General features: G+C 33.5%; 2 protein-coding genes across 6 annotated transcripts; one reads left to right on the top strand and one right to left on the bottom strand.

Moving 5' to 3' along the window:
* Nucleotides 1,935-19,721, top strand: LOC18609733 (sulfhydryl oxidase 2). 3 transcript variants are annotated; one of them, XR_001926687.1, is made up of 13 exons: nucleotides 1,935-2,510; nucleotides 4,041-4,065; nucleotides 4,149-4,241; nucleotides 7,472-7,653; nucleotides 9,262-9,331; nucleotides 9,432-9,500; nucleotides 9,626-9,699; nucleotides 9,784-9,940; nucleotides 10,390-10,430; nucleotides 18,345-18,491; nucleotides 18,573-19,016; nucleotides 19,207-19,340; nucleotides 19,506-19,721. XR_001926687.1 is itself a non-coding variant. In XM_007044998.2 (12 exons), exons 1-12 carry the CDS (start codon nucleotides 2,287-2,289, stop codon nucleotides 19,226-19,228), a joined length of 1,548 nt encoding a protein of 515 aa, XP_007045060.2. In that variant the 5' UTR covers nucleotides 1,935-2,286; the 3' UTR covers nucleotides 19,229-19,721. The 3 variants fall into 3 exon arrangements, 2 of the variants coding, with proteins under 2 accessions (XP_007045060.2, XP_007045061.2); XM_007044998.2 differs by having other exon boundaries at nucleotides 19,207-19,721; XM_007044999.2 differs by lacking the exons at nucleotides 19,207-19,340; nucleotides 19,506-19,721 and having other exon boundaries at nucleotides 18,573-19,095.
* Nucleotides 20,166-24,612, bottom strand: LOC18609734. 3 transcript variants are annotated; one of them, XM_018115653.1, is made up of 9 exons: nucleotides 24,297-24,612; nucleotides 24,176-24,188; nucleotides 23,286-23,617; nucleotides 21,965-22,036; nucleotides 21,730-21,797; nucleotides 21,456-21,606; nucleotides 20,951-21,031; nucleotides 20,767-20,856; nucleotides 20,166-20,666 (listed from the first exon to the last, which is right to left on the bottom strand). In XM_018115653.1, the coding sequence occupies exons 3-9, from the start codon at nucleotides 23,529-23,531 to the stop codon at nucleotides 20,577-20,579; spliced, it is 798 nt and encodes a 265-aa protein (XP_017971142.1). In that variant the 5' UTR covers nucleotides 23,532-23,617; nucleotides 24,176-24,188; nucleotides 24,297-24,612; the 3' UTR covers nucleotides 20,166-20,576. The 3 variants fall into 3 exon arrangements, with proteins under 3 accessions (XP_017971142.1, XP_007045063.1, XP_017971143.1); XM_007045001.2 differs by lacking the exon at nucleotides 24,176-24,188 and having other exon boundaries at nucleotides 24,297-24,611; XM_018115654.1 differs by lacking the exons at nucleotides 24,176-24,188; nucleotides 24,297-24,612 and adding an exon at nucleotides 23,851-23,869.

Here is a 25,528-nt window from a genome sequence, read left to right on the forward strand (position 1 = left end):
TCATCCAATGATGGAAAGCTGAAAGAGTCACCTGCCTACATTTATTAGTGACTTTGAGAACTTAAAGGCGTGACTAGATCCCTTGCAAAGGATTTTGAACCAGAGATGGGTTCCATGGTGAAGTACAAAAGTAAAAAGGTGTTAGGCACCCAATCTGTCCACGTCGTGAAACTTGACTTTAACTGTTATCTAATCAATTCATGCAACAGTAAAGTAGAGACAAACTAAGCACTTTTTCAAACAATTAACAATCTAAACTAATCAATTGTATAAATTCATCGTTGATCTTGATATCAACCAAAACATTTCAACCAATCCTAATCATATAAATACTACATCTTGATCAATACTAATCTACGCATAGCAAATGAAATTAAAGCCTTAAATCATGCTTTTCTACACAAATAGGTAACCTAATATCCTTAGCAAACCAAATTAAACAATATATATATATATATATATAACAAAACCCATAACTTAATAATAAAAAATCAGAATGTGAAATATTCATAGTAAAACCATAAAAACCAGAAATTTAACCAAAATAAGCAAAAGTTAGCAAATAAGTATATTTCATCACTTTCCATCAAACCAAATCATGAAAGCCAAGTAAAATCCTAAAACATGCAATTCTAATTAATTAACATATAAATCATGCTAAAGGTCACCCTAAACCCCATGTATATGAATCGCTAAACCAAACATCTCATTTTATAAAATTATATTTCTCTACGTAATTATTTTTATTGTGAATATTGATTCAATACCATTAAATACAATAATACTAGAATTTTCGTACAAATAAACTTTAAGCTAATTTATTTATTTTAGGGTATATAAATAGTTAAATAACTTAATTATTGTTAAGAAAAAAAGATAAATTAACTAATGTGTAGTAGTCCCTTGGCTTTTAATTCAGACTTTGCCAGTCTCAATAAATAAATAAAATCCAAAAAAATTAATATAGAATTCTTAATCATGAATTTCTATGAAACAAGACATCTACAATAATAACATAGATTAAAATTGTCCCTAAATAGAGTCCAATGGTGACACATGTTCAGTGATATAGAAGTAATTATGTCACTACTTTTGCACAAGAGATGCCGGCCAAACAATAAAATAAACCTCAAGCACTTAGATATTTTGTTCTATTTTAGTGTTATAGTACTCTGCGGTTCACTTCTTTTCTAGTCTTTCATGTGTTTCCAATTATGTTATACATCTTTTGGACAATTTAATTTTTGTCTTTATATATATTAAATTGTTTTCTATATTTCATGAATAGAAGTTTAAAATTCACTAAAAAGAAAGTAGCTTTACAATTCAACCATAAAGTTTAAAATATTTTAACACGAGAAAAATCCACAAACCTACTTGCATTTCCCTAAAAAAAGGTATTTTGAATAAAAGATGCAATAATCATAAAAAAGAATAATCAAAATTAAGAATGTTAATATCGAAAAACCAAAAGGAAATTTTAACTACAGAAAATGTTTAAATATTTTTAGATATATTTACAAAAAATATATATAAATACTTTTCAAGTTTCGAAAAAAATATTAAAGTTTTTATAATTCCAATGACTATGCATGAACTTTGTTATATACAAGCAAATGTTATTCAGCATTGTAACGAATCACAAAATTTCAAATCTTCCAAAATAATTAAGATTAATTCTAATAAATTTGAAAATTTTTGGTGAATTTGATTTGTCTGCATATTTAATACGTAATAAACATAAACAAAGTCATAAAAGGTAAACCAATATCAAAAAGGTGTTACTATTTTTATTAAAGTCTTTATCTTTTATATATTTATTATTTATATTACATTATTAAATTTTATCTAATTAATAATTAATATATGATGAAATACAATATATTAATAAAATATATTAGTAGTTAATATGGTAAGCCTTGTCACGATTTATTCAAAAGAAAAAAGTACAGACGTACGTTGCAATAAACAACGATCGTTGCACACAGACTTAATCGTCGCAAGTTTCAAACCGAAAAGAATCGTAATTCTCAACCCTGTCCACCGGAAATTTCCAGCCCCACCCGTCACCACCACCACCACCACCACCGCTACGCCCTAACTCCTAACTTACAGATCTCTCTCCTTTTATTTTTTTTAATTTTAATATCCAATAAAACGTCCACTTAAACGTCGCCAAAGAAAATACAAGAAGGAAGAAAAGCTTTCATTTCGATTCCGACGAAGCTGTGCAACAAAATTAATATATTTAAACAATCAGTTTTTTTTTCTCTCTCCTTCTCTCCGATGTCTGTTGTATATTGGATTTTGATTTTGAACCTTTGGATCTTAAAAGCGACGTCGTTGCAAGCGGGATCGCGAACGGTACTTCGAGAGATTAGCAGTAACAACGGCGGCGGCGGCGGTAGTGATCCGAAGGACTACGCCGTCGAATTGAATATCACGAATTTCGATGAGGTTCTCAAGGATACTCCAGCCACTTACGCTATAGTCGAATTCTTCGCTCACTGGTTAGTACTCTTTTATGTGCCCACTCTTAGCTGCGGAACTGTTTTAAATCTTGGGCTTTATTTTTTTGAGGTAATTAAATGTTGAGCTTTAAGCACGAAAATTATGCTAAACTTTTATAGCTTTGTTAACGCCGTTGACTGTTGAAGAAAAAGTTCTTCCTTTTTTTTTTATTTGTGAATTTCTTACTTAATGAAATTTTTAATTCTTATCATGGTGAGAATAGGAATTTCTATTTGAGTTAATAAAGAAGGATCTTATAGCTTCAAGTGTAGGGATTGACATATTGAACCTTTGAAAGTTTCCTATGCATGTAATTGAATGTATCAGTATTATGTTCTGTAATTGCTTGAAGTAAAAAATTCCAGCGATAACAGTTACAAATTTAAATTTCTTTTTTAATTCAATGTTCAAAGTTTTGTCCTTTTTTGTCTATTTGTACAAACTTGAATGATATTATAACCTGTAATGCATCATTTTTCCCCTAAACTACCTGTGTTACTTAGAAATTAGACACCTTTGGAATCGGATGAACATAGGTATGAGGGGATGATCATTCAAATATTGGCAAAACTTGAGGAAAATTGATACTGCCTTGTTGACATGTACCTGCTTCTGAACTGGACCTAATGGAATGAAATTCAAAATAGATCCAAAAATAAGCCTTTGAAGCCACAGACAAAATTCTCCTTGCTTAACTCTGTTTCACCGTGACATTTTGTTGTTTCCAAATGGCCTGTGGCATATTGTCAACCATTTGCATGGTGGAAATATGTTTTGTGCTTTGCCTTGCAGGCTGGAGATATAAAGACATTAGGCTTTGCTTATAATGGCAATGGCTAACTGATCTTTGAACAAATTACACTTTTTACCTTATTTATAGGATCTATGACACATATCACTGTTACATTAGTGACAGTTGATGTGTTCAAACAGCATGTACTTCTGGTAAAAGCCCATTTGGATGCCAGTGCAAATGTTCCTTTTAATTCAAAGATTACCCAACACAAAGAGGGTTTTCTCTTACAATATAGAATCTGATAAATTAGTATTAATATATTTGTGACATTCTATGGGTAAGTTCATAATAAATGCATCCCCATGTCTAACTTTTTGGAGTTGCTTTGTCAAAGCCCTTTGTTCTTCATGGATACTTCTACCGGACCCTTGGAGTTCATTAGTTGCAGTGTAGGACAAGGGTTAGCAAACCAATTAATTATAGTTATTCACGTTTCATAGCCCAGGTTGATGTATTGTGTTATTTTACTATCAACATACCCAGGTACCGTCAATATAATTTTATTTCCTTGTAGTTGCTTTGTTTGTTTAATTATATGTAGTTTATAATTGCAAAAGGCTTTCTTTTTCCATATGAATGGCACCTTTCTGCGCACTGGCACATGTGCTTGCATGCAGTGTGTTTGCCTGTTTTCGTAAAGTCAAGTATTATGTAGTTAGTGGTTGAATTCCATGCATTGTGCCAATTTTATGATGTTATATGACATTCCTCTTGTGTGATTATCACTTTTCAGGTGCCCTGCTTGCAGAAATTACAAGGTATCATATGGTATATATTGCGGTTAGTATTTTTCATATATTCATTTCTAATGATTTTTGCGGCTTTACCTACAATTTTGCAGCCCCATTATGAAAAAGTTGCTAGGCTTTTCAATGGACCTGAGGCTGTGCATCCTGGTATCATATTGATGACTCGAGTAGACTGTGCATTAAAGGTATTTACTTTGTCTTCTGAATACTTCCAAGGTGCAGCCTTGTGGATATAGTGCTGTAAAAATACTTGTTTCCTCAATGGCTTATATTTGCCTCACTAGCACAATTCTGGGGTTTAAGATCAGTTGAAAATCTAGTCTACATGCAGACTCTTTTATAATAAAGTTGTAATATCTTATGTTTAATAGCTAGAACGAGCAGTTTGAATAGCATCTGTCACGTGACAGATGGACAATTATATTTGATATGATCATTCAGAGGTTGTATTGAGCTATTGCTCCATTTAAGCATTTCTTAACACTGCCAAACATTAAAAGGTATCTGTTAATACTTCTTTACTTATTTGAGAATATATATCAAAATTCATTTGCATGAGCTTAAAATATTAGTTCAGTGTTCTTTTCCCTCTTTTGTAGATCGAGTTTATTTGTTTGATATTGAACTTTGTCAACTGTCAATAGCCAAATCCAAATCTTTAGCATCCCCCCTCCATCCTCTGTGGCATAAATTTTCTCTACCCCCTTTAATTGGGTCCTTATCTATCATTGGCATTCTTCCTTAGAAATAAAGGTTTTAGTACACCTAAGTTGATTGAAGGGTCTCATAAATGACTTGTGTCAAGAGCAAAAAAAAAAAAAAAAAAGCAATAATCTCTGAACTCCAAATTACATGCCAGCTCTATATTAGTTTGGGTCCCGAATTTATTCCCATCATGTAACTAATCTCTAACCTTGTCCACAAGGTATCTAGAAGTTTCAAATTGGTATGAATCGAAGGTTCTCTGGACATGGAGTGGTTTGTTGAATGTTACTGAAAGTTTATGAGAAATGAGAATTATTAGAAACCTAGGTGCGGAGCTTAGGGATCTTTTCTTTATTTAGTTTTCCCTATTCTTTTAAGAATTTGAGATTATTATTATCATTAACCCATCTCCTCCAAGCTGTTCTATCATCTATGTCAGTTGGTCTCTGAGCTTAAAGATCCAAAGGTTGTTCCCATAATTCTGGTTAACAATGGTGTCAAATGCAGAATTGAATTCAAAGTTTGAGGCTTTTGAACAAGGTCATGAAGAAACCAAGAAGATTATGTCAGAATTGAGAGGAGATATGGGTTCACTAGAAACAAGATTACTGTCCAACTTTGAAGAGGTGTTTAAAAAATTTTATACCAGGGGCAAACAATTTGCTGAGGTAGCAACTACTCAAGCAATTCCTCAAAGGCAAAACTATGAGTTGCACTAGGTCAAAAGTGGTTAAAAGAGGATGGCAATAAGTGCAAGATGCAAGTGATATAGCAAAGGAAATTAAGATTGATGTTCCAGATTTTGAAGGAAAGTTGATCCTATAGTATTTCAGATTGGCTCTCCTCTACTGAGGAGTACATTGATTTGTATGACATGTCGAATGCTTGAAGGGTTAGATTTGCAAAGATGAAGCTGGTTGGGCTAAGCCAAAATATGGTGGCATGGTGTTGAGAGAGAAACATAGCTAGGTTGGGGCAGCCACAAATGAGTCCATGGAATGATATGAAAGCCAAATTTAGAGAAAGGTTTATGCCACCTAATTATCTGGACAAGAAGCATGACAAAGCCCTTACTTTTAAGCAAGGTAGCATGCTAGTGGCAGAATAAATGCATAGATTTGATGAGTTAATGATTAGAAGTCAATTTGAGGAAGATGCTAACCTAGCAGCAGCCTATTTGAAGGCTGGTTTGAGGGCTGAAATCAAAGAGAATTACTAAGACGGCCTACTTAAAATAAAGGATGAATTACAAAAAAATCTGACTTCATGGTCTCAATCTTGTTCTTCTAACTTGTTGACAAGTATTTTCAAGCTAAAGATGAGTTTTAAGATAAGATCAGCAATGATAAATTTATTGTTAAGGAGATTCAAGGTCGGAGAGTTAAACCACACTTCCAGTGGTTGTTGACATTCTTGAGGAAGAAAAGGAGAATGCCATTGTAACATTAGACCTCAAGAAACCAGAGGTGCAACCTGATCAGCCACTTGAAGATTTTGATGCACAATCAACTTTTTAAAACAAAAGATGTTGAGATTAAACAAGTTGTACTTAAAATTTTGAGTTGGCAAAGGGAGTGTTTGTTGAAGTGCTTCAAAACAAAAGATGTTGAGATTAAACAAGTTGTACTTAAAATTTTGAGTTAGCAAAAGGAGAGTTTGTTGAAGTTCTGCCTTGTGAAGCCCTTTCCTTTGATGATATTCTTCCAGTTCTAGATATCAAGCTCATGACTATCACAACAGTTGAGGAATTTGAAGAAAAATTTCCCATTGACTTTATTATTTGAGGTGTGCTCAAGAATGATTCGCAAGTAGCTTTGTTGAGGATTTGTGACCCACAAGTAAACTTTATTGTTGGCAATGCTCTTCACGGATTTTGCAATAAATTTTACGTCAACAATTCAAAACTCTGAGGTTGAGATTTCTCCAACAAAGGGAGAATGATGAAGAATGTAAAGATGCTAATTGAGTGATTGGCTTATAAAAGATTTTATTTTGCTACTGTGTTGTAGTTATGGGGCTTCTTTGTAATATTTTATCGATCTAGGTTATACTTGGTATTTTAAGTCAAGTTTATTAGTTTTTGTCAAGAGCCTTACGTATTTTCTTTAAATTCCTACTTGAAATATGAGTTCTAGTTCTTTCAGGATTAGGAGCCTAGATGAATATCAGTGTACTTTCTTTTGGAAGACCATTATTATGAGATTAGTATGAGAAAGTTTAAGCATTATTACCATTGAGATTGTGTGATGCAATCAACCTTAGTTGTGACTCCTAAGGAACCCTAGGCGTGATGCTTAGGTTTTCTTTCTGTGTGATGCAATCAAGGAACCCTAGGCTAGTGTTCCCTATTTTCTTAAGGATTTCAGGATATTGTTATCATAAACCCTTCCCCTCCAAGCTGTTTTACATCATTCCAGTTGCAGTTAAAGTTGTTAGTACGAAAATTAAATATAAGTAGCACTGGTAATATCATTATTTTTTTAATTATTTTTATGAATTTTGTAGAGTTGGAATGTACACATGTTAGTTAACTGTTTTTTTTAGGCAATGTATTTAGATTTACCACTTATTTAGCGTTGTTCTGGTAACTAAACGCTTTATAAAATATTGCATTCCTTTTGACACAAATCTTTTTGACTCTTGTTTTCAGTTGTTGAAAAGTATGTCTTGTTAATTTTATTTTGGTTCTTTGACTTGTTTGGCAGCACAGATAAATACCAAACTTTGTGATAAGTTTTCTGTGGGTCACTATCCTATGCTGTTTTGGGCTCCTCCTACAAAGTTTGTATCTGCTGGCTGGGAACCCAATCAAGCGAAAAGTGAAATACGTTTAATTGATGATGGACGGACAGCGGAGCGCTTGCTTAATTGGATCAATAAGCAAATAGGCAGGTATGAGGTATCTTCATCCATCACTTATTTAATATCAGCATCTTTATAATCAGAACAGGTGCACTCTTGAAATTATTATGAAATCATAAAGTAAAGGCAATCATGGGGGCTTTACTATCCATTATTCTGAAAGAGGCTAAGTTTTTACCGAAAATTGTTCTTCTGTACTTGTATATTTGGGAATCGCTCAATAATCAGTTTGTTGAGTTGGCAAATTAACACAATCTAGGAGCAAATTAGGGAGCTCGTTCTTGTAAGGGATTTATCTGATACTGGCCTGAGCTTAGCCCATTTTCTAGGTTTGTGCCTATCATAAGTTAGGAAAACTAAATGGTTGCCATCTTTATTGGTAAATAAAATACTAGCTCCAATGTAAACTGCTTAATGTTTGGTAAAAAGCATGTTAATTATATAGTAATCTTGTAATTATTGACACCACATGCAGGAATATATTTTGATAGTTAATAGAATGCAAGATTAAATGATGCAGGAGCATTTAGAATTCTATTTTATTTAATTTAGTTTTTTTAATTTTAATTGATTTAGGATTTTATTTTCTTTATTTTATTAGGATTTTTAGTACTTTAAGGATTATTATTTGATTAGACTAGTCATGTTCTATTTAGGAATAGAACACCTATTTTATTTAAATCTCTTGTTAACTACTCCAGTTGTATTAGGCAACTTGAAGTAGAGTTTTATTAGGATGTGGACCTATAACACTATAAATAGGGCCCTTAGGCTTAGTTATTCAAGTTGAGAATAAATAAAGAATATTTTTTTTAAGTAGGTGTGCTCATTTCTCTAGACTCTTTTCAAAAGAGCAAGAGGTTCTAGTGTGGTCAACCAAAGTGGGCATTTGGCTATTTTTCACCTTAGTAGGGTTTTCTAACCTTGCCAAGATTGGTGATTTACTTTAGTGGGTTTTCTAACCTCAACACGATTGGTGTTTTTCACAATGCCCAGGTGTCTTCACAACACCCCTGCGCCATTAAATCAAATGCATCTTAGTATGTATTCTTCAGATTCAGTGGCAGCTTATGCTTAGGTGCATAGAACTATGTGCCCATATTATCACAAATCCTTGATACAGACTATGATTGAATAGTTTAATGCATGCCAGAAGTTTAATTTATGCTAAAGTGTGTCTGAGTAGGAAAGCCAGCAAGTTCGGTTTCTATAGTGTTTGGTTTTGTAACACATAACTTGACTCAAGTCTGCACTTGATTTCTGAAAAATTAAGAATTATAATTTATGGAAAAAATGCAAAATAATAGTTGGAGGTTTCCTTTGTCACACCTGATGGTATCAATCATTTGGTTAGTACTAGGAAACAGTTTGTTTTATTTTATTTACTGTTTTGGTGATTAAACAAAGAGAGGAAGGGGGGGGGGGGGGACTTAGACCTTTCGAAGGTAGGGTACTGCAACCATCGGCCCTGGGGAAGTTTTGGAGTATAAGAAAATCTGCTTCTATTCTCACATATATTTCTAAAAAGTGCTTGATTGATCTTATACTGTTAAGTAAATGCTAAAGATTTGCACTTATCTATAAAAGTTTGACCATTAGCTCTAGTTCTGATTTGATTTCTACTGCTTTATTCTTCAGCTCTTATGGCTTAGATGATGAGAAATTTGAAAACGAGCATCCTCCGTCAAATATATCGGACCCTGGACAGGTCTTTTTTTGCATTTCCAATTTTCTTCGACGAAAATGCATGTTTGAGGTTATTCCATTTGCTTAGGATTTTAACTTCTTTTTTATTGGGCTTGTGGAAGATTGCTCGAGCCATATATGATGTGGAGGAGGCTACCACAACTGCCTTTGACATCATTTTAGTACACAAGGTGGGCATTTCTCTATCTTGTGTGAAATTTCCTGTCTCGTGTGCGTGTTTGTGTGTGTTTATGTATATGTATATGAGGCTGGGAATATTTTGTCTTCTAAAGTTCCTTAAAATAATGTCCCGTAGATGATTAAATCGGAAACTCGAGCTTCACTCATAAAATACCTTCAGCTTTTAGTGGCTCATCATCCTTCCAGGAGGTAAAGATCCTACTTTTTTGTATGTACCTTCGCTTGACCTTATATGGTGCTTCCTTCATTGCGTTACTAGAATATGTGTATTAGGTGTCGCAAGGGAAGTGCAGAAGTACTTGTAAACTTCGATGACTTGTGCCCACCAGATATGTGGTCATCTGATAGACATGAAGTTGCCACCAATAATGTGAAAGGGGTGCCAAGCAATTTCCAGATTTGTGGGAAGGAAGTTCCCCGTGGATATTGGGTAGGTACTAAAAGGCAAATTTGGTTTGTTATTTTCTTTCCTTGCATATATTTGAAATTGTTGATATTATGTACACCATCTAGGCAGGGTTAAATGCATTTTATTTGCTTTAGATACAATAATATTTTGGCTGATGTGGGAAATAGTGAACTAGCTTGCATGACCTAAAATGCTCTGATATTACAATTCATGGTTTTATTAGCAATAAGTAGTTACTACACCTATTTCATGTGTGATCCATTCCCTCTCCATTTATCTACTATCATGACTGATATTTTTCAGCTGTGAGATTGGCACTTGCTTTGCTTCCTTTTAGTTTAAGCTCAATAAAATATTTATTCCTTTTTTTGTTTAAGATGAAATGTATTCTTTTCATAATACTATATTGAGTGTCTTTTTCTAATGGTTGCTTATATGCCATTTGGATTTTTTTTTTCATTTTTTTGCAGATGTTTTGTCGTGGCAGCAAGAATTATACCAGGGGCTTTAGGTAATGATTTAAAGTTCCTTAATTTTTAATTCATGCATTTTCAAAGAAATCATCATCTTTTCCAATCTGAGGTTCCACTCACTCTCTTTAGACGTTGCTTTTGGTATTAAAATATTTTACTTCTCTATGAACCCATAAAGTTGTAGCATTCTTCTTGTAGGGTCTTTGCATAGGATTCTTCCTGTATGGATAGGAAATAGGTAGGATAGTGGAGTAGGCTTTTATAGATGTGAGTGCAATTATTATAGCGTATGTGCTTTCGTTCATGTTTACATCTTGACATACCATGGTGAACATAAGACACCTAGCAAGCACAGACACGGACATGCAATATGGGAATGACATGACATGGAAACGGCTACATGGCAATTTCTAGAAAACTAGGACAGTTATGGCAGGATGTGACAATAAAAGATTCTTTTTTAATATTTTTTTCCATGTAAAAATACTAACATCCATCCTTTTCCTTTTTAAGTTAAACTTTTATAAAGACCCCAATTAAAATTCTAAGAAAAAGCTCCAAATCAAAAATTAGGCTTATGTTCACACTACATAAGTAAATAAGGCCGAAATTAAAAATTAAGTTTATGCCTATATTAAATGATTAACTTGGGGTCAAACTTAAAAATTCTAAATTGCAATTAAAAGTCCATTGTCCACATTTTCACCAAATATTGAGATCATGAATTGTAATTAACAGAATTCATTATTTGTTGTAATTAAAAAAGTTCATTCTTTTGAGAAAAAAAAGGTCCATTCTTAATTGTGGACGATGAGAATTAAGAGTACATTGTCCATTGCCCACACAATAAAAAGTTTTAAAAGGTAAACTAAAATGGGGAACATAGAAGAAGAAATTGGGTGCTTGTATCGGTGAATTTTGTCTGAGATTATTTTTGAACTTCATTTTCCTTATACAAGGGCATTCTTCCACCTACCATCTCTTATTTCCTGCATTTTCAGCAAGCAAAACACCACTTCCATATCTGGAGTCCTTAGAATTTTACCATCTTCTAAGTTTCAACAATTCAACAAATTAATTGGTGATTCTTGAATTTAGATATTTGGTTGATTTTTTTGGTTTGATTGTGTGGGTTTTAAGTGAGGAAGAATTTGAGTAATTCCTCTTTGGGCTTTTCTTACCTTTGTTTAGGGCAAAATTTAGGATGAAAAATGCAAAAAAAAACCCTCCATACCATATCTATTTGGTTTCCCCTCCTTTTTGTGGCATGTCTTGTTCGTGTCTTGGTCATGGTCGATTTTTTATTTCTATTATTTTGTTGTGTCTCTGCATGTCCAATATGTATTTTGCCGTGTTGAAAGGTGTACATGTTAAACATGGATAGGACACCAGTATGTAGGGGAGTCTACTTTGTCTGTGCGTCATTGTGAGACATTACATTGATGTATTAAAAGGAGGATTGCAGGAACAGTTACTTGAAGTACAACTCAATGTTTAAATTTGGTACCTGAACTAAACATTTGTTTAGTTTGCCCCCACAATTACCAATTTTCTTTAATATGCCATTTAAGTAATAATGTTTGTTAGAGATAATGATGTGGTTTTAGCAAATTATCTCAAGATGCATGTCAATTATGTGGAAAAAAAGTTATTTTCTGTAGTTTCATTGTTCTTGTCTGTGTTCTTTATTTCTCTAGAAAGTTCTTCACCCTCTCTCTCTACCATGTTCTTTCACTCCCACGCAGCGGATTGTTATGTGATTTTCCTCTCTTCTTTCATTGTATTTCCTTTCCTTTTTCCTTCTTTCTCTCTCTGTAGACTCACTAGACTTGCACCAACTCAATCACCCATTATGAGAATTTAAGATACCAAGATCAACATCTTCCTCATGAGTGAACATGTAGTGAAGCAAGGTAAATTTCACAACCCATGAATGAAAATTGAAGTACGTTTGGCAGCATCGGCTGTGTAATCTCCATCTATTGCATTCAAAATGTTTTAAATTCTCAAATCTTTGACCAGGGTTGGCCTATGTGAATAAATTGTAAATTCACCTTTAAATCCTTCAAAGGGAAATTTTAAAGTTAAGACTTAGGTCTTGACAAATTTCATAAAATTTAGAATCAAGGAACAAGACCAATGAAGCATGGACACAATTGTCTTCCCTGTGTGCCAATGTCGTATCCGTGTCTGACACGGACATGCCTCCTACACGGCAAAATACTTATTGGGCATTTGGACTTGCTGGGATATGCAAAAAAAAAAAAAAAACAGACAACCGCAACTTATAGTTAAGACATGGCCCAACATAGGAGGGACATAGGATTTTTGAGGTTTTATTTTGTAGAAGGTGGAAATATGCCCTTGTAGAATAAAAATAAAGTTCAAAGATAGTTGCAAACAAGATTTACTTGTAGAAGCCCCTTTCCCTTTTTCTTTGTTCACTATTTTTTATTTTTTCTCGTGAAACTATGTACTGCCTGGGTAATAGACAATGGACTTGTTTAATTCTTATCTGCTACAATTAAGAATACATTTTTTTACTTTTGTTTACAACAAATAATGAACTTTTTTGTGAACTAAACATTTGGTAAAAATGTGGACAATAGACTTTTAGTTATAAAATTAAGAATTAAGGATTTTTAACTTTGGGCCTAAGTTAACTATGCAATATTGGCATAAGCCTAGTTCTAAATTTGGGCCTTAACATAAGCTAATTTTTTTTTGGGCTTTTTCTTAAAAATTTAAGTGTGGTCTTTATAAATGTTTAATTTTTAAAAAAGTGAATTGATGTTATATTTTTACACTAAAGAATATAAAAATATTTTCTTATTGTCTTGTCTTGCCATACTCGTGTCCTAATCTTCTAGAAATTTTCATGTCATGTCATTCTCATATTATGTGTCCGTTTCTGTGCTTTCTGGCTATCAACGAATTTTTAAAAATTCTCAACGAATAGCATTTTTGTTGACATATTGCATAGAATATGGAAATTGTATTCCTACAAAAAATATGGTCTTGGGTGTTGGTCTAGAGAGAGGGGAATCTATGGGATTATAGATAAAGAAAGGAGAAAAAAAAAGAGGCAATAGGGGAGAATAGGGTGTTAGCAAACCAATACTGTCAACCTATGCTTGTCAAGGAGTTTGTGAATAAGCTTGGCGTAGGCTAGTTTATGTTTGTTACTAATTAAATAAACGAGTTTGAACAACATTTTCAAGCTCATTGGATAAATTAATTAAGTTTGAATTTAGCTGAGCTCAGCTTGTTTATGTTTACAAACAGCTCATATATATATTTTACATTTTTTGTTTTACTTTTTAGATTTATACACATATATGTACACGTACACACACACACACACGCTCGCACGCAAGAGAAGCCATCGATAAGATACTGAACATCGTAAATATTTTTGGAATCGGAATAGCCATTCCGCCCATTTCGTATGCATATTATTTTGGGAATCTTTAAGATTTTTTTAAATCTGCAATCATTTCTAAAGTAAAGATATATTTATTTTAATGCATAATTACAAATGCAAAATATACTTATTTTAACAACTGCTGAAGATTATATAAAAAAGAAAAAAGAGAAAGACATGAAGTTATTGAGTCAATTTTTTTTTATTTGAATTATAAGGTTGAGAAATTATTGTGAAAAGACTAAAAATTAAAAGATATAAATTCTTGTTTGTAATTCAGAATACTTTATTTCTAAACACAAAAATCCTATATTATATTAATATATGTCCAATCAAATTTAATGATAATTGTGATTTATATATAGCAAAATCATACTTAAATCTATTCGAAACTAAACTCAATTTGACTAATTTAGAAAAACAAAAAATTGAACAATTGAAAATCCAAATGATTAAAACATGATAAGCCCAAAACTTTGAACAACCAAAGTTTAGATGAATCAAAACCAAAATGAACTGACACTAAGTATCCAAAATAACCTAATGTTATTTGATGCTAACAATCTGGACCCCAGAACGGCGCAATCTTGGACAACTTGAAACTTGAAGTAATTTTGAATTATAAACAACTGAAAATCTAAATGAGCTAACATAAGACGACTTAATCCAACATGTTTATAGTTGCTACTTCTATTATTGTCACTTAATAAGTTATACAAAAAACCTATAATGCAGTGAGATTCATTTGCATTAATGATAAAGAAATGAAAAGAAAACAATTCGTTAAAAGATGACATAAATGTTTAAAATTTACCTATTTATTTGGTTTGAAGGACTAATATTGCACATATATCTCAAAAAAGAAAATTGCACTTTATATGGTTTGCTTTTTATAAATCTGGATAATAAAGCAAATTTAGTAGAAGTGAGAATAATTATAACTTTTAGCAAAATTAACAATCCACATTTACTTGAGAACCAATCGAAACATAATAATCAATGACAAAAGGTGTTATTACTATTGTCACACATGTATTTAAGTTAAGTCAATAATAAATGACACTACAATCTAAACATTACAGCTTAATAACCAACTAAACTCATTTATCCATATGTTTAAGTAATGGAACAAATAAAACATTCTAATGAATATTGCATTGAAAAGTTGTTGGAGGTCTGAGACCTTTTATAATTTTTCATGTCATCTTTGACCTAACAATTTTACATTTATCATCTGCTACCTTTAAAAGATTTGTTACCGCCCATCTATTTGTCAATTAGCTATAAAAAAGGTATGCCGCTTGTACACATCATCAACACATGTATTGCATTGGCAACAGTGGATGATGTGATGATAATGTGACGATGATGTTCATGCCACATGACCATGGGTGGATGCCCTTTTTATCACCACATTATTGGTCCTCGGCCATTTGGCATATGCATGGTGATGATGTGTATATGTGGCATGCTTTTTTGATAGCCAACCGATAGATGGATACTTATGTCTAACTTGGGATAGTTAGCCGTGGCGTAAACGAGTTAAAAGAGAATATGAGACTTCTGTTTATATCTATTGCACATGAATTCCTTTCTGAAACCAGCTAGAATTTCATTCTTAAAGAATCCAAATGCGAGAAGAATTCATGTACTTCAAAGACTTTTAACCCTTTAATGTTCTCTATTGTTTATTTTAATTTTTTTTAAAATTTTTTGAAGGATAAAAGTAGTAATTTTATAAAAAATAGAAGAGTATATATGTTGTTCTTTATTTATACTTTTAGAGCATGTACTTGTATGTCTAACATTAATTGTCTATAAAAGTAACCAATCTTTTTGATTTCTGTGATTGTTTTTCATTGTTCCAATTGAATTTGTGAATTTTTTGTCTCAAATAAATTTATGACTTGTTGGTTTTTGTTCAATTCAAACAAGCTTGAGCAGAGTCCAAGCTAATGCAATTTGCTATTAAGCTAAGCTTGAATAAAGTATTGAAGCTGAACTTGAGCTGTAGCTCAAGTTCAGTTCCCAGTAACATGAACCGAGTTTGAGTGGAGTAAAGCTTGTCTTGTTTCAGTTCATTTACACCCCTAGAGGAGAGCCATGCCCAATTAGATACTTAAGAAATCCTTAGTTGTTCCTTGAGTTTGAGTAAATTCAGAAAGCTTGATTCAAACAGTCCAGCTACGCAGCTTTTTCCCACATAACTGACACATGGCATAATCTGATCGATTGAAAGCCATACCATGATCACAAACTAATGATGTTAGATGGGCACATTAAAAAAGTACATGTAGCTAGTAGGGTGCTTGGAACAAATTTGTTGTTTAGGTGCCATATTAAACACGAAGCTACAGTTATATGGAAGAGGGTCTAGGTCCGTTTGTAAAGGGCTTGGGTGCGTTTTGCATTTTGAAAATTGTCTTCTGGATTAGAAAAATGGAAGCGAATTTCCAAATTTTTCCCCCTTTTTCCTTAGATTGCAAGTTTATTTCCAATTGACCACCTAATTTCTACAAACCAAACATCAGAAACCATGGAAAATGACTTAAAATAAATAATTTTCAATGAAACAAACAGAGCCTAAGATACTGCTCTCTTTCATTTGGAGTTATTCTATGGTCCTTAATGTTATAGTGCACATGTCAACTTGAAAATATCGCCGAGTTATACCATTGACCCTCACAGCCTAGCACCAACAACCATCGCTTCCCTTACCCTCTGGCAGTGACTACCTTCTCCTTTCCTTTTCCCTTTCCTTTTTTGTTTCATCCTCCATAAAATCGCGACTCAATCGCCTCCACTTTTCAGTGTCCTCTTCTCCTCTCCTTCAATCACCACTTCTCACTTTCCTCTACAAATCCAGTCAAGACCCATTCATCACCCATCATGACCATGCCTCAAGACCCAAGACCTCAGTGGTTTCAGCCAAATCTCTTTGATGCTGCAAGACCCACCCTACCTTTGAAGACCCATGTTGATGATCAAGATGTATGCCCAAGACTCACACTCGACAGTCAAGACCTCTGCCATTGTTTGTGGTTCTAACAATATGTTGATCTAGTTGAAAATTTTGTTGAATGGATTTAGGATTTTGGATGTTTTGTGCAATTTCAAACTTTTGGTAGAAAATTTGGTTTGGTACTTGAAAATATTATGTGAAAATCTGGGTAGGAAGTGCTGAGCAAAAAAAAAAAAAAATACTGGGTAGGAAGTCCCAGAAAAACAGGAAGAAAGAAAATCTGGGTAGGAGGGCTTTAGGCATGTGTACAATTAAAAAGCCAGAAACACTTCTTGTTGGTGTTTAATTGCAAAATAGATTATTTTATGTCCGAAATCTGCTGACAAAAAAAAAAGAGCACTTTTTTCAATTCGCGTCTCCTGAAATTGTTTGACTTGATCAGTACTTTTTATGAGAATATTCATCTTTATGGAGTATGGTAAGTTTCATTTCTTGAAAGATATTTAAAGATTTTCCATGGCACTATCAAATAACATAAAGTATTTTTCACAATGTCATCCAAAGAACAGAAATATAAGTTTCTCAAGAAAATGCCTCATCCGGAAAGTTTTTATTTTCTGGAAGGCCATTTTTGCGAAACAAAATGGAGGCTTACTTGAAAATAGTTAGCTTATTTGCTGGACTTAGCATGATGCCAAGTTGTTAATGGCAAGGCCATTCTGGTGGCAGTAGCGGCAATATACTGGAATGGTTATGAAGTCGTAATCTTGCAGTGGGATTGTTGGAGATAAAAGTAAAGATGGTCAAAGAAGAGGGAAAGGAAACTGCTGCCCTATTTGTAGTAATATTAGCTTTGTACTAAAGAACTGGAGTTTAGATATTGTGTTGTGCTATTTGGTGTTATAGATAGAGTCACAAAGATCTTATGTTTGCTCTGGATGTGATTTGCTTGCTTCCAGATTAATGGGGCATGTGTCAACCACAAATTCTTCTGATATGAACATAGAATATTTGACTTTTGTAAATTTTCTTGACCATTCAAATGCACCCATGTATGCTCATGTAAATGTTATTGCTTTCAATGCAAATTTTATACTCCCGAGATGGTAGGCTGCTGATCTGTCCCCAAGAGGCCAGACCAGTGGTTTGATTCTTGGGACTTTCAACTTGAAGTTCTCAGATTCAAAACTGTTGTGAAGGGGAGGATATGGTGTATGGATTTCTTGCTACTAACAATGGAGAAGACTGCTAATGTGCTTGTTTCTTTCATCAATCATATACCATCTTTCCACACTAAGTAGTATAATAGAAACAAAACCAATAGAACTACACAACTACAAATTAAGCTATTTTGCAGTGTTTGATGTAAAGAAATGATAACCTTGTCATGAAAATTTGTTTTACTCTATCAAACTGGCAGTCTTCCTTTGTGCCTATAATTTGAGAACAAAGAGCATCTCTTTTTCAACAATTACAAGCCATGCATATAAAGTCAATTATAACAGAGCTTCCTTTAGGGGTAATTGAATTTATAAGGTGTCAGTAATTATTCACATTTGTTTGCAGTTGTGGATTATGGGTCTTAATGCATTCACTCTCTGTGAGGATTGAGGATGGAGAGAGCCAGTTTGCGTTTACAGCTATATGTGATTTTATTCACAACTTCTTTATTTGTGAGGAGTGCCGTCAACACTTTTATGAGATGTGTTCAAGGTAAATTTGACTCCAAAGTAAGTTATTTACTTCTCAAATGTACAGGTTTTTTTCATCTAACTGCAGATATCCAATTTGCAGGGTTACTAGTCCTTTCAGCAAAGCCCGTGACTTTGCCCTTTGGTTGTGGAGTGCACACAATGAAGTTAATGAGAGATTAATGAAGGAAGAAGCATCTCTGGAAACTGGAGATCCCAAGTTCCCGAAGATTATTTGGCCTCCGAAGCAGCTTTGTCCTTCATGTTATCACTCCCGAGGTTCCAAAGATCAAGGAAGTAATCAGATTGAGTGGGACCAGGATGAAGTTTTCAAGTTCTTAATTAGTTATTATGGAAATACGCTTGTATCATTGTACAAAGAAAAGGGTTTTCTTGCTGAAGATAGGACCAAGGCTACTCTGGATGATTTGGTGGCCTCAACGAACGCAGTTGTGGTGCCTTTGGGTGCTGCATTGGCTATTGCTCTTGCTAGCTGTGCATTTGGAGCACTTGCGTGCTACTGGCGTTCTCAGCAGAAGAATCGGAAGTATTACCACCAACTACACTCTTTAAAGAACATTTAATAATTTTAAGGATATATGAGTGCTTTCAAAAAGGTTTAAAGTGTGAAAGGGAAGTGAAAAATAGTGGGGGTGGAGGTGTAGAGAGAGAGAGAGAGAGGTTTTGATAATTAGGAGGTAACTTTCTTATTTTGATTTCCTTCCGCCACTTTTCAGGCCAAGGAGAAGCTGGAATTAAGATTACTAAAACAACAAAAAATCAAACACAACCTTTAAGATGCCCAGTCGGATGAACTCAAGCTCCAAGTAGAAATCCAGATTACAGGCTTATACCAACTCGCCCTCTTGAGGTCCTATTCTTTACCAGTCTTCTCTCGAGCTCATCATCATCATCAAATTTCATTTTGGGTTGGTTGTATAGATTTAACATAATCTTAATTTTGAGAAAGAAATGTTCCATATCTATTTTCTTACTTTTTATTCACATTTGACATGCTGCATGGGTACTTGCACAGATTTACTTTTGCTGAAGTGTCTGATACAAGTGTCGTCCAATTCCTTCTCTCGGCCTATTTTTGTTCTTGATATGGTAAACGGTAAAGAACAATTTTGTATTTTGGTACTACTAAACAGTGAAGAACTGCACTAGCTTGAAAATGGGGATACTGTGCAAACCTCTTTAAGGTCAATTAAGAGAACATGCTTTATTCTTGCATGTTGAATTTTGACAATATTATGCGTATCTCCTTCCAATCTTAAGGTATCTAATATGTTTTCAAGGTCTTTGTGGCATCTCTTTAGGGGCAAAAAAGGACAAGGAAATATTCCTTGGGACAATTCTAGGGACTATTGTCTGGGGCATATCAATTGTTCGCATGATAACAGGTGTCTCCAGGTTGTGCGATCACACACACAAAACTCAATGCTCTTCCTACCCGCATATCTGAGTCTTCACTTATGAATCCCTTTTTACTATTCTACTAGAGTGATACCCCGCGATGCTGTTCGGGCAATATATATAATTTATTAGTTAGAATTATACCGATATAATAAAATTACGTGAGAATAATATAATTTGATAATATAGTTTACCATTCTTTACTTTTGTCTGCAACACGTTTTCCATCACGGAAAACAAAACATAATGCAACTAAAATAAAAGAGGGGAAAGAGCATTGGAGTATATAATTATATTCACTTGTATTGCTGATGCTCCTTGCGTATACTGCAGATTGGTTCATACAGACAGTGCATTCTTAGGATTGTTTTGCTTGGATGTATATTTTCTATGACTAAATACAAGTGGGATCATCCCCAAACTGTACAGTTCTTCTAAGACAATTTGCAAAACATGTTGTACGGCTAAGACAGTACTTTTGTCAATGAAGAGCTAAAACAATTCTTTGTCAAACTACAAGTCCTGTAGTATCAGCAGAGATCCACACCTTCCAGTTTTCTACTCTTTTACCACTTGAAGTTGGCTAACAATGAAAATATATTAATTTACCTTGAAACATAAAACGAATAGAAAGATAGGCGTGTCCTGCTCACAACAGGTGATAACTTTTGGTTCACCTATGTTGCTTTCAACGGACGTTAATTATGTGAGACTGAGGTTGCACGCTAGAATGCTCAGGTTCTTCATCTGATTGAGTAAATAATGAAGCTGGTGTCTCCTAATGGCCAACCAGAAAAAGCATTCAATAAGCAAACTGTTTCACCTTTAACATACACACCATAACAGTAGAACTATGAGTTGAATCAACAGCAACTCACCTGTTGCTGCCGGTGACGATAAAAGCCCGTCACTACTTTCACCAGGACATACAGTGGTAGGACAATTCCAACAGTCCGAAGTACAAACAACTGTATAACGTGAGAGGGCGTAAATTCATAGTCTGAAAGTAAAGAATTTGGCAACTTTTATCTTCAAAAACAAGAAAAATAAAAATTGTCTTACCATAAACAATAGAAAAGAATACCCATTTATTCGGCTTAGCATGACAGGAAGTGTATGTCGCATAATCAAAAGAAGCATGAACTGCAGATGAAAAGAATAAGAAATTGGGTAAAGGGCTGTCAGAATGATAGCAATTGAAGAACAAGACTAAACTCTCAACCAGAGTTTCTAGTTCACTCGAAGAAAATTTGCTAGAACTAAACTTGAAGTAATAGTTCTTATGCAATGAGATTCATAATTTTCAGCCCAAATTTAATATTAAAATTTTAACTGTTTTTAATCTTCATTAGTCATGTGTGTCAAAAAGATGAGCATACTTAGCTTAGTGCATTTATCAGAATATTTATAAGTATTAAACTACAAAATATCATATATTTCTCCTCCCAAACTGTGCTATTTGTTTGAACAGTGAACTTGATTTAGAGAATGTCAGAAGTCAATATACACATACACAAAAGAAAGATCACACACAAACACGATAAGAGGGGGAGAGAAAGAGAGTTACAATTATTGCGACTGTACGGTAACATATAAAGCTTCTTGTATTGGAAACTGAATATTCATCATAGCCAGAATCCAGTAAGTTACGATCGGTTGAGACCACTGCTATAAAGCGAGAACTGTTTAACTCCCTCCTGGAAATTTCCCAGTTTCCCCTGGTATAAAGAGCATAAAGGGTACTTTATTGATAAAATTCTTGAGAAATATGAAGCACCTTTAAATCTCTTAACATAATCAGAGGTAGTCAACTGATACACTAAACTTAAAAAAAAGATTACCTCAAATTCATCGGTATACTCCCAATTTGAAACAAGGGAGGTGGTGCAGTATAGCCTGGCTTGAAATGCTGAAATGTAGCACATTTGTGATCAGATGATTTTGGTCTTACATAGCACCAGAGATAAACTATACACAGAAGAACTTGAGCTCTATACAACATGAAGAAATTGGAATTTGAAAGGAAAATAAAAGAAAAAGGCTTTAACTAGAACATGATTTTTTAAAGTCAGTAACCTGATGGCATATTTCACAGGTTGTGTTGCCCTTCTCATTGCACCATCTTTGTACACATCTGCGATGAGCATACTGTAACAAAGTAGAGGGTGTTACGAAATTTCAATTGTAAACAGATAATGTAATATATACAAGAGTATTTGTTGCATTGAAACAAATTTGTAGAAGTGGAAAACTAATAATTAGTTGATAGGCCAGTTAGTTAAATTGACAATCAATCTTGAACTAACCCGACTTTAACTAAGCCCTTCACTTTACCTTGCTGGAGCTTCCCAAGGAACACATTCTTGAAAACACAAAGTTAAAAGGAAGGCATATTGAAGGCTATATATATAGGAGCAAAATTGATCTAAACATTCTTGGAACTGCAGGTAGAAATTGTATTATGGGCACAAGCAAAAATAATTTCTTCTTTAAACACGTGAACTTGAATTCAAGAAGAGAAGTGTGTGTGTGTGAGATGTTTCTCTTTAGCCACATTCAGGGTAGTGCAGTCTCACATTTCGATCGGCTTAGTGAACCAAAATTTCGGGTCAAACTTGTAAACAATGATAATGCTATTGACAAATTAAGAAAAGAAGTTAATGGTGCTTCTGATGGCAGGAAAGACTGATTGTGAGCTTATGCTGTGCAACAAGATTGAATGAAATATTTCCAGGAAAGTTTACATGTAAACTCAAGGACTAAGGATTTCTGACTTTATACAATTAGAATGATGGTGTTGCACTTGTCAAGAACTATTGTTCAGAATTAACAAGTAAAGATACAAACTTCAATGCAGTACCTCAAGATGGTGTGTTGAACTAATTTTTCGTGTGTCAATTGCTCTAAAGAAAGAAGGCTTTTTACATTGTTGAGGAGCTGTTCTTTTTCCCTTTTTTTTTTTTCTCGAAAAATAGGCAGAGGGAGAGGAAGCAAATGACTAGGTAATGCCAAGTTGCCTAATACCCACCCAATAGACCAAGTGATAATAATATTTTATTTTATCTTTCCTAAAATGTCGACTTGATATAGACTCAAACCTAACTTACATCATGCTTGTTCATGGAAGCTTTTTTAACAATAAAGAGAATTAGTGCAATATATAGCTCCAAAATAACTAGGTAGCTGATATTGATGATGTTGTCTTCTAAACAGCAAAACTGGATAAAAATTCATCAAAAATTGGAAACAAATCATACATAGTGAAAGAATTCTGGGATAGTCTGAACAAATAGAACATGAAAAATATAAAAAATGGGGGACAGGTTAAAGAACCTTAAAACAGAATTTAACATTTTCAAAATTTGAAAACTGCCAGTCAAATAAGCACCAATCTAACCTTCAAGCTGCCACAACAAGAACAAGGAGTCTCCATATTTGAATCTTCATCCTCATCTTGGCATATCCTGCATTCCACAATTTTCCTCGGTGACGATAAATCCACCTTTGGAGAGGAATTGACAGGTTCTGTGTCATCAACTGCTGATGCAGTGGCCTGCAAAGATTTGTTCCTGCTTTCAATTGCGGCTTCCAACGTGGATTCTGTCAGCAAGCGGTCCACTAGTAATACAAAATGATCCCCCATTCTCAGAAACAGCTACACTCAACAATCAGATTTTATAAGCCAATCCAGGAATCCCCTTGATCAAGCTCTCTTGTTTACTTCTTCTCCTGTTTACAGAAACTACAAACGATTAGAAACTATCTAAAAGCTTTTAAATTTTCATATAAAACTCTTCAGGACTTCGCAACTGAAACCAGAATAACTAGCCCCTAAGAGTGCATGTAACAAAGGAAGGAAAAAGCCACCCCATAGAAAGCTGAGAAGAATTTTGCTCTAACCATTAAAGCAAAATTAAGAGAATATCTTAAGAAAATTTGAACAGAAATGAATGGTACAACACCTAAAGCTCAACAGATAGAGGAAAGAGGCTCGTAAAGTTATTTATTCGAAAAAAACAAACTCAAAAATACTTGATTCGAGGAAGAGAAGGGATGAAATTGACAAAAAGAAAAAGTAAAGAAAACTTTTTTGGGACAACAAAACACTTTATTGCAACTGCCTACCAAAAGGAAAACCGAAAATAACCAAACTAATTAATTGGCATAAACCCAATTGAGGAAAATACATCCAAAAAATTAACATTCTAAAGAACCCAGAAAAGGAAAATGAGAGAAGAGAAAATACAAGCGGCCAGATGCCAAAGCCAAAAAGAGAGAGTGCTTTACCAATCCAAGAGCCCTAAAGGCAAAAGCATCAATCAGAAGAAGAAAAGAAAAGGGTTATAAACAAAAGATGACAAGAAAGAAAGGGAAGCAAATAAAAGTGGATAAAAAGGAAGAAACTTACAAGAAAGGGATCGTTTTTCTTCAAGCAAAGGAACCTTCTTTTCTTTTCTCCCTTAGTTTTTGTGAAAATTAAGCTACGGTTTTGAGATGAAGCAAAGAGATTGAGTGCAGACGATGTTGCATTAAATCAAATTACAAGCTTCTGTCTTTCCTCTTTTGCTTCTCTCGTAGGTTTGAGTTTTGTGTATTGTTCATGCGTGTGCGCCTTTGTTCTGTTTTGGTTTCGCTGTGAGGAGGGTATGTAAAGAGAGAGGCCAAGGAAATGGTCATAGTAAGACAAAGATTGTTCAGTCTTGACGGCCGGCCCGCGTCTGCCACATTTCTCTATTACTTAACTGAAACCTTTACGAGTTAACGGTCATTCTCACCCAGAAAAAACAAATAAAATTTGAACCTCAAACTTTTTTTTTTTTCGATAACATAAATTAATTTAATTTTCTGTTAATCGGGCAACCTTGTCTCTGAAATGATGGGATTTTTTTTGGATACTTTTTCTTTAAAATTCAAAACTCCTTATCTTTATGTTATATCATAGATAAGTTTATCCAATTTCTTATTGTCTTTATTTATAGATTCCTTGTTATGTCATTCTATTTTACAAGAAGTAATCGTACGCAAGAATATATATTGAGAGTTTATTCTTTGATACCATAAACGGGTTTTCTTTTTAATAATTTATACTAATATGTTGATTATTGGTTGATTTAGTGTTATGACTTACAAGTTAAATCATATATTATTTTTATGATGCGGAGGAAAAAATATATTATTCAATTGATAAAATTACATCAAATCAAATAAAAACATAAAAATAATAAATAATAAATCCTCTATTAATATATAAAAGTAAATAACTACATACAAAGCTCTTTGCTAATGTTGCATCAAATATTTTAAAAGAAATAAGTTAGATGCTTTAATTTCAAATTTAATAGATAAGAGATTTTGAAAAAATTTTAAATATTGGAGTTGTATATTTTATTTAGATAGTTTTTTGGAAAGAGAGTAATGATTTTATGATAAAAAGATATTATAACAAACTCGATTTAAATACCTCTAAATAGGAGATAGATTGAGTGGTCGATGGCAACAAAGACATCGTTGATTGAGCGAGGAAAATGTCATATGTCAAGTACTTATAAAAATAAGTAAGATGTTTAAATATCATATCAAACAAGTCATCGAACTTGAAAAATTTTTAAATGCATATGTTAAATATCTTATCAGATTAAT

This window comes from Theobroma cacao, chromosome 2 (assembly GCF_000208745.1).
Source record: "Theobroma cacao cultivar B97-61/B2 chromosome 2, Criollo_cocoa_genome_V2, whole genome shotgun sequence".
NCBI classification, from domain to species: Eukaryota; Viridiplantae; Streptophyta; class Magnoliopsida; order Malvales; family Malvaceae; genus Theobroma; species Theobroma cacao.

Coding starts and splice junctions, on each gene's coding strand:
- LOC18609733 (XM_007044999.2), top strand. CDS start 2,287: ATGTCTGTTGTATATTGGATTTTGATTTTGAACCTTTGGATCTTAAAA. Junction 4,242..7,471: donor GAGTAGACTGTGCATTAAAG/GTATTTACTTTG, acceptor TTGGCAGCACAG/ATAAATACCAAACTTTGTGA. Junction 9,332..9,431: donor ATATATCGGACCCTGGACAG/GTCTTTTTTTGC, acceptor GGCTTGTGGAAG/ATTGCTCGAGCCATATATGA.
- LOC18609734 (XM_018115653.1), bottom strand. CDS start 23,531: ATGGGGGATCATTTTGTATTACTAGTGGACCGCTTGCTGACAGAATCC. Junction 21,032..21,455: donor ACCGTACAGTCGCAATAATT/GTAACTCTCTTT, acceptor TTTCATCTGCAG/TTCATGCTTCTTTTGATTAT. Junction 20,667..20,766: donor ATCGTCACCGGCAGCAACAG/GTGAGTTGCTGT, acceptor GTTGGCCATTAG/GAGACACCAGCTTCATTATT.